General features: G+C 41.1%; 1 protein-coding gene across 1 annotated transcript; it reads left to right on the plus strand.

Annotated features, from left to right (window-relative positions):
• The first annotated feature begins 3106 nt into the window (after positions 1 to 3106).
• LOC104946639 (DEP domain-containing protein 7-like) lies at positions 3107 to 8924 on the plus strand. Its single transcript, XM_010772514.1, has 9 exons — positions 3107 to 3215; positions 4508 to 4693; positions 4848 to 4989; positions 5089 to 5184; positions 5850 to 6034; positions 6231 to 6432; positions 7141 to 7268; positions 7809 to 7970; positions 8764 to 8924. The coding sequence occupies exons 1-9, from the start codon at positions 3107 to 3109 to the stop codon at positions 8922 to 8924; spliced, it is 1371 nt and encodes a 456-aa protein (XP_010770816.1).
• Positions 8925 to 9663: the final 739 nt, after the last annotated feature.

Genomic DNA, 9663 nt, shown 5'->3' on the forward strand with positions numbered 1-9663 from the left:
GGCTGATTAGATTCAGCCCCTAGTTTGCTGATATAGGCTTAGTTTGTCGGGGGACATCTTACTTCTTCCCTCTCTCTGTCTATACCTGTGTACTCTCATGTTCCGATTAACCCAGCTTCCCCACATTTTTTTCTTTTTGGTGTCTATATACGCCGGGATCCGGAGTCATGGATGATCCTGCGGTCCTGTGTCATGGATTGCGAGTCCTGGATCTTGAGCCGTGGCTGTGGTCCTGGATCATAAGTCCTGGATGGATATACTCGTGGATTCATCTTCCTATTATACACACATGCATTTCCAAACATTTGGACTACCTATGTTGCAAATGTATTATCTTTTCAATTTACACACGGCATCTATTGCACGTCTGTCCGTCCTGGGAGAGGGATCCCTCCTCTGTTGCTCTCCCTGAGGTTTCTCCCATTTTTCCCTTTAAACTGTGGGTTTTCTCTGGAAGTTTTTCCTTGTACGATGTGAGGGTCTAAGGACAGAGGGTGTCGTATTGTCATACTGATATTCTGTACAAACTGTGAAGTCCACTGAGACAAATGTAACATTTGTGATATTGGGCTATATAAATAAACATTGATTGATTGATTGAACACAATATAGATGAGGTCAAGCTATCACAACATATGCTATTTAATCGACTTTTTTTTAGGAATGCTTGTTATATAGCTTTAACTGAAATCTCATAACTGAATTATATTATGATGCCTTTCAGTTTTGAGAATGCTATCTCAAATGGTTAACATGGTCAAAAGTATACCTGCTTTATTAGCATGATAGAATAGTCATTGTGAGCATGTTAGCATTTAGCTTTTAAGTGCGTAGCATCACATATCTTCTTAGCAACTAACATAGCTGTGTACACTCTTAAGTGACTTCATTTTTCACTCATTCACTACTCTTTCAAAAAACTGTATAACTGTTCTGTTGAAGTGAGCAGTAAATTAGATTTATGAACTATATGATTCATAGTACATTTGTGTATCGACTGGCTTGGAGTCACACAAATGTATTTTTTGAAACAAAATGTGTTGCATTGTTGAATTATCAACTAAAGTTACTGTTAAACACTATTTTTTTTATTTAGTTGGGGGATTTTTTTCAAGTGCATTACATAGTGCATATTCACCCTAAACAGAGGAGAAATATAATATATGCAGACATTCCTTACCTTGAACATCTCCTTAATGTTGCTGAGCATGAACACCACCATCAGGTCCTCTTTGTCCTTAGATAGAACCCTGCTGTGGAGCATCGCCCTGAAGAAAGACCTCTTCACCGCCTGTCTGTTCTCCATCTTGACAATCAACCACACATCTTTAATGTAAAATAAAGCTAGGTATGCACTGGCAATTGACAATTAGTGAGACATGTTGAATTTTGTTTTGAAAGTCTTAAAAATGATATCAGTACGGTCCATCATAAAGCAAAAAATCGTCTGTGCAACACGTGTGCTAAAAACATCCCAAAATAAAAAAGGTATGGACTCACAGGAGGCCATAAGGACCTGGACTTGTCTATCGTGCCATTAGAATGGGAGATAAGCTAGCTTTGTTTAACTGAATAGATCATAGGGGAATTGGAAAACAATAACTAATTGGGATAATTTCGACTGAAACTATGGTCACGATATGGGAGGGATATACAGTTTAATTCTTACAGTACAATTTCCATAATTTTTCTCATCAATAATAAATAATTAAAATGATCATGTTTCCTTTTAGAGGAACTGTATCAAACAAATGTGTTTTTTTAAGTCTGTAAAACACGTTTTTTGTCGGCCGAGACATATCTGCAGCTCCGCAGTACTTGATTCAAATTGTTAACAGATATTTAGCATTTAATGAACATTGTGGTGCGGTTTGAATAATGCACTAGTACAGCATTTCTCAAACTGTGGTCCGCGGACCGAGAGTACTGCAGGTGGTCCGTGGAAAAAAGCTAAATAAAATCCACTTTTTATTATCAAGGATTTTCGGGGACCACCTCATATGTGACTTGCTCTATCGAAATCAGTCGCATTGACCCCTGAAGACATATTTTGAGTTGTATACACTGTTGAAAAGAGGAGATTCCTAGATTTCTAATTATATCAGGATTGTTTTTGTACTCCAAATATCAAGCAAAATATGCAGAGTCGCCGTAAGGGGGTGAAAAGTTAGGAAGATTCTAAGGGCCCAAACAATTTTAGAACATTAAAGGCCTTTACACACGGCGGCGTGAAACTCGATCCAAAAACCAATCACATGAATCTCCCGCCCCAGACACACAAGCACGCGGATTGATTGGCTGGAGCTTGTACTGGCATATGATTTGATTGGCTGACGCTTCAACCGAAAGCTTCAGAAGATTAAAAAGTTGAACATTNCACGGCGGCGTGAAACTCGATCCAAAAACCAATCACATGAATCTCCCGCCCCAGACACACAAGCACGCGGATTGATTGGCTGGAGCTTGTACTGGCATATGATTTGATTGGCTGACGCCTCCGTCGAGGCGGCAAAAGTAGAACATTGCTCTACTTTTGCAGCGAGCACCGCGAGAGAAGCTACGCTTTGCTCCCACAATGCAGTTCGGCGAATCGTGACGTCACCCCATTCAAAGTGAATGGGCAGAAGCGTTGAAGCGACAACGCACGCCGCCGTGTGTAGGGGCCGTAAGAAAAAGATGTTTAAGTAACCTTTCATCAATCATCAATAATTAACATTAATAGAACGTTATATTGATAATGTATTCACTAAACGTATGATTCACTTAAGTTATTTTCTTCCAAAAGTTAATTATCCAAAGCCTCTGTACACCCCCTTCTATTTACATGTAATGGTTTGGTCCTGCCTCCAAACGCTGTGCTGCGCCGACACTTTCTAGCAAAGAGTGAGAGCATGTGAGGAGGGATGCTAGTACTTACGTGTGTACGATGTCTCAACGACTCACAAAGTCAGGCTTTCAAAAGAGAAAGGAGAGAAAGACAAGAGAGAGCGACTAAAGGGCGACAGTATGCCACCCAGTTTTTCAAAAGAAAAGGTGGGTGTGGTCCATGAGCATACTTGCCAACCTTGAGACCTCAGAAATTGGGAGCATTTCAAAACCACCGCGCATGGGGCCCAAAATCCCTGTCGGCGCCCCTGCCTATGATTACTATAGCCTTACATTCACAATGTCAGCGGGAGGGAGGGGGAGCGGCGCTGCGGAAGAGCAGAGTGCGAGTGAGAGGTGCCTGTCATCTTCCCTTTACAGTAAAGGGAAGATGACAGGCACCTCTCACTCGCACTCTGCTCTTCCGCAGCGCCGCTCCCCCTCCCTCCCGCTGACATTGTGAATGTAAGGCTATAGTANCTGAATTATTCACAGACAGTGTCACCAGCAAAGCCCCCCCACACCATCTCACTTCCTCCTCCATACTTCACGGTGGGAACCACACATGCAGAAACCATCTTCCACCTTCTCTTCTCTGCGTCTCACAAAGTCACGGAGGTTGGAACCAACAATCTCAGATGTTGACTCATCAGACCAAAGTACAGATTTCCACTGTCTAATGTCCATTCCTTGTGTTTCTTGGCCCAAACAATTATCTTCTTCGTGTTGTTCATCCTCAGTAGTGGATATTTGCAGCAATTGGACCATGAAGGCCTGATTCACGCACACTCCTCTGAACAGTGGATGCTGAGGATGTCTGCTACTTGAGCTCTGTGATGATTTATGTTGGCTCTAATCTGAGGTACTTTAATTTGCGGTTTCTGAGGCTAGTAACTCTGATGTATTTATCCTCTGCAGCAGAGGTAACTCTTGCTCTTCCTTTCCTCATGAGAGCCAGTTTCATCATAGCGTTCGATGGTTTTTGCGACTGCACTTGAGGATACATTCAAAGTTCTTGACATTTTCCGCATCGACTGCCCTTCATTTCTTAAAGTGATGATGGACGGTCGTTTCTCTTCTCTGAGTTGAGTAGTTCTTGCCATAATATGGATTACAACAGTAGTCAAATAGGGCTTTGCGCTGTGCACTAACCCTACCTCTGCACAACACAACTGATGGTCTCAAACACATTAAGAACTCAAGAAGGCAAGTCATTCCACAAATGGACTCTTGACAAGGCACACGTGTTAATAGAAAACCATTCCAGGTGACGACCTCATGAAGCTGACTGAGAGAAGCCAAGAGTTGTGAATAAACCAGATTTCAAGGCACACTTAACCAGCATGGTATTGGCTACCACAGCTTTCTGCAGTAGCCAGCAACATATAAATCATATTCTGGATTTTTTAACACTTTTTTGTTTACTAGATAATTCCACATGTGTTCTTTTATAGTTTTGATGTCTTCAGTATACATTTACAATGTAGAACATTTTAAAATAAATAAAACACTTTTTGTCCAAACCTTTGACTGGTAGTGTATGTCAAAGACACATTTTAAATATTGGACCCCCTTTGTCCCCACCAATTGCACACATCTGTAAAAATCCACTGCTTTCACTGTCTCTGTACCTTCTTCCTAGCTCCTGGTTTGGCCAGTAAACCGGTCCAGTCGTCCTCCATGTGGAGCAGCATCCTTTCCCACCTCAGGTCCTCTGTGACAGTGACGCGTCGGCGAGTCCACCTCAAGTCTCACAGCGACTGCTTCCTGGGCTCAGAGGCTGTGGATGTGCTGACAGAACACATCAACTGTGGGAAAGCCTTTGAGGGTGTGTGTTTGTGGATTTTAAATGTGTCTATTCCATTCTACATTAAATCATTGGGGGAATTTTCTTTTGAGGGTTTTAATTTGACTTGAGACAATTTTCTATTTATTGATAGACTAAAACCATGCATTTCCCCTTTCTGCTTGGTTAATTTCAGGTGCTGATGTTGCACGGGACAAAGTGGTGTGTGTGTGCCAGGCTCTGTTGGACTGTAATGTGTTTGAGGCAGTGGGTACCAAAGTGTTTGGCAAAGACAAGAAGCAGGATGTGTTTCAGGACAGCAAGAGTGCGCTTTACAGGTAATAAACAAGCAAACACACAAAACGTATTTTTCTGGCAGTCACAATGTTTGTATTCAGGTTTTTGTGAATGTTGACATGCTGCCTTTCTACACACAGGTTTGTAGGTATGTGTTCTCCTTCGGTGGATGAGTTGGAAAAAGGAGTGCTTGTGAAGGGGATCCAAAGACTGTTCTGCAGTGCTCCTACAGACAGGTACTACATCATTTTATTTCCATAGCAAACATTACATACACAGTTACCTGTTTACTAGTGACATAACAACATTTAAAAAACCTCAGATAATGCAGTCCGTTACCACGTCAGAAATATCTACAGCCTCCAAAATGGTTAACAAGTTGAATTCTAACCTGTCTAGCCTGTCTATTAAATAATTAAAAGCAGTTGTGAATTAATCCTGATTTAGGCATTAGAAAATTCACCGAAATACATAAATGTGGAATTTTGAGATAAGTCTTCAAAATAAATAATTATGGATTTATGAAATGCAAGTCCCCTGAAATAAATACATTTCGAATTATAAAATAAAACTCCCCTGTTCGAAATAAGTGAATGTGGATTTATGAAATTCAAGCCTTGGAAGTAATCTGGACTTAGGTCCCCTAAAGATTTTTGCGGGAAAATATATATATTTTTTCAAATGTATTTAAAAGTTCCTTGAAATAAATGAATCTGGAATTATGAAAAAAGCACCCTGAAAATAAAATGTGGGTACATGAAATAATAGTCAACTATTTATTTGGTTAGTGTTTGTTATTTGATCAATATTATCTCGTTAACATATTACTTGAGGATTCATTTCATTTGCATATTTATTTATTTAATATTATAAAATGAAATGGCTCTGTTTTGCATTCCAGGCAGGAGGAGCAGACATGTCCCTCTGGTCCGCATGTTCCGTTTTCAACACCTGTCAAATGCACCCAGACGTTCCTGCAGGCAGAGCAGCACCTCTCTCCTGCTGCTGGCAGCCTGTCTCTGGGCCCTCAGATGGACAGCCTGACTCCCTGCAGACTGCCCGACGACACCGCTCTACCACAGTCAGGTGAGACATTCATTTCAGCATTTGAATATTTCATCCTGCTCATTTAACATAACAATCACTAGTATAGACAATATTTGAATGTCCATATGTTCTGTAATTAAGTTCCATATTTAATGGAGACTGGTGCAAAAAGGAGTCATTAAACTCTAAAAGGTATATTTTAATTGTCTTTTTTTGTGTCTCTTCTTCTCCCCAGTGGTGGACGAGATCTGGCAGGAGCAGACTCTGCTCAGGCTGTTAAACCTGGTGGAGCTCCCCCTGCTAGAGGGGGTGCTACAGTGGTGCCAGACCCCCGCCCCCCCCTCTCCATCCAACCTGCTGCCTCGCAGTAACCCCAACCTGATCTACAGCAGCAACCACCTGGCCCGGCAGATCCTCAGGGCCTTCAGGGACTCCCAGTACGCTCCAAATATCTTGCTGCTTAAAACCTTTTAGCTCTAAATAGTGCGCAATTCTACGGCAGCTTGTGACAGATGTGTTTGCATATTGAAATTATCCATTCCTCTGTAACGGCCTCCTCAAGTGGTTTCTATGTAGGCACATGTTATTGTTATCAGATGTATTAGATTAACATTAAGACTCCATTCCATTTGTATTTTAAAGATTCAGAACGATACGAGATGGGGTCAATCTTGTGAATTCTAATTTCCTTTAAATATAGTGTATAAAACCATAAAGGGGCGTAGTAGTTTAACTGACCACATATACCCAAGTATAGTAAGATTTTAGTTAGTACTATTATACTTACTGAACGGTTTAACATTTGCTACTTAAAATGTATTTTCGATAAAAAATACATTTTGTGCTTTTACATGCGCAAGATTTTAAATGTAGGGTCTTATTTGTAAAAAATTAGGGCTGCACGAATTGACTTATTGCAATTATTTTTGACCGATGAGACAATTGCCACATGATTCGCATTAGAGGCAACGATCATTTGTGAAACATTGTTCGCATTACCATTGAAACGTATATAGAATATCGTTCTTTAGCACCACAATACTTCATTAAGAATGATTTTTTTTACATATTTAGCCTTTCCCAAATATTGCGCTTACATTAATTGAGTTCTAAATATCGGCTGATTGTGCTCCTTCTGACCTCAGGGAGGACGAGTGGCTCGGTGCAGCTCTGGACTGTCTGGACTTCCTCCCTGATCAGCCGGTGGTGGAGCTGAGCCGGGAGCTGCCTCTCTGCGAGCCTCAACATCAGGACAGCAGTGAACACGGTGGAGGCAAGGGCTTGGATGAGAATCAGTAAAGAGTGGTGCAGGAATTAGTCTTAAACCTGAAATCAGTTTGCATTTTACCACTTCCGATTCACGCCTTAAATAAGGTCCATGGTTAACACAAGCTGAAAATACGTTTATGTTTGGTTCTATGACATAAAATATGTCAGTAAATACTGATCTTCTGCAATATTCCAAAATCCAATGCAGAAATTCCATTGTTTGTCATCACTGCACCACTCTATACTACAATAGCAAAGCAAGTATCTGGTTTCTCAAATATATCATGTACTATGTGTTGGAGCGCCAGGAAAATGCATTTCTGGAGGGAACTTTGGGATTTCAGCCTTTGCAGACCATTTACATGCGCAAAAATCTGTCACCCAAAAACCACAACAGGGCCTCTTAGATAAGTTTTTCTCATGTTTTAATACTGTGCTTCAGGTTTGTGTTGAAAGCACGTCACTGCTTCTGTTAACAATATACATGTCAATGTGTGTATTCTGTCTCCAGTGCATTGTCTGAGTTTCTGTGTTTCCTCCCCAGGCTGCAGCAGTGATGAGCAGTCTCGCCTCTCCCTGAGCGGTGTGGATCAGTGTAAGCTGCTGCTGTACGGGACCCTGGTGAAACACTACAGCCACACAGACAGACCCCCCCTGATGCCCCCACACATGACTGACATCTACACAGCCATCACCGACCTGCTGGGTAAGAACTGACTCAGAATCCCAGAAAAAGGCGTAATGCTAACCCTTACCCAACTTATCTTTAAGGGGACCCATCATGCAAAATGCACTTTTAGATGTATTTTATACATAAATATGTGTCCCCGCTGTGTCAGGGAACTCACAAAGTGTCAGAAAACAGAACCCTCTCTCTTTTCGTCCGTACCCAATTCTCTAAAAACGGAGGTACAACGGAGCGGATCCAGATTTGCTGCCGATATGACGTAATATCGGAAATGTGGGCTGGCTTTACACCCACAGCCCTATCAGAGAATTGCTATCAGAAACAATGCCCGACTGTTTTGGATGTAATATGGTCTTTGTTTACATTAGCAATCATTGCTAACACTCAGAGCTAACCTGTACTGGAGAGAGCGTGTGTAAAAAAGCATGAAATAAAAAAAGGAAATCACCTTGTATTAAACCCGCAAGAGAAAAAGCATTTGAGCTCCATACTGTTTCAGAAATAATCCTTGATGTGGTTTGGAACATGATATGGTGTTTAATCACGACAGAATTTAACTGCATCTGCCGGTAGAATTCTGAGCAGACATTAGGTCCCCCTACAAAATCAGCGTTTCTCTAACAGGGCTGAAACAGAGGAATATGAGGGATGTCTAAAATGCATGATCTGTTTGGTATTTTGAGCAAAACACATCATAGACATGTTTTTATATATCTGAGACTCATAATATATGCCTAAAGATAGCATGATAGGAGACCTTTAAATGTTAATAATCTTACATCTCTTACATGTTGTGTCTCTTGCCTCCCAGTGAATGCTAAACTGAACATGGCCCTGGAGGCTCTGCAGCTGTGTCTGAAGCTGCTGCCCCCCGGCTGCAGAGACCAGCTGCGCAAGGTGCTCACATTTATGGCACTGGCAGCTGACCCACAGGGGATAAAACTGGACAAGGAGGTGAGAAGAAGGCACTGAATGTTATGTTGGATAATGAATTTTTAAAATGTGCATTCATATTTTTCTCCAAATAGAAAATCATCGTGTCACATATTTTGGTTGTTGGTTGAAGTAGAGCAACAAACAATTTCCCTAATCGTTAACAATATTAGGGCTGAACAATTGACCATAATGTTATAAATATCTACTAGTGCAGGGGTTCTCAAACTTTTTGTTTATCGGACCACTATTTATTATCAAGGATTTTCGCGGACCACCTCAAATGCAACTGTAAAAATAAGTAAATATATAAACGTAGTGTTAAAACGCCGATATTTTTTTTATAGTTAATTATAGACAATCAAAAGTAAATTGAAGCCTATCTGATGCTTTTGTTTCCGGTGTCTGTCTGCGTTGTGTATGTTTCTCAAAGAGGACGGCGGACGGTATTTTAATTAGGTCATCCCAAACAATGCCACAAGTGCGCACGCGCGCAGTGCACTCACAAAACAGGCAGACAGGTCTACAAAAAACTACCGCTATACTTAGTCCTACTTTAGTTACTGTTCTGCAAAAAGCAGACGCTGTTGCGCTCAACACACACAGACAGAAAACCATGGACACACTGGCACATAAGTAACATAAACAATGTATAGGCCTAGTTGCATAAAGGCTTGAGCTACAGTATTGCAACCAAGCAGACAGCGCTGCTTCTCTCTCTCTCTCCACTATCTCCACTTTCAAAATCTATTTAAATCTAAAAAATCCCCAAAGTTGT

This window comes from Notothenia coriiceps, unplaced genomic scaffold (genome assembly GCF_000735185.1).
Source record: "Notothenia coriiceps isolate Sejong01 unplaced genomic scaffold, NC01 NC01_scaffold00011237, whole genome shotgun sequence".
In the NCBI taxonomy this organism is placed as follows: domain Eukaryota; kingdom Metazoa; phylum Chordata; class Actinopteri; order Perciformes; family Nototheniidae; genus Notothenia; species Notothenia coriiceps.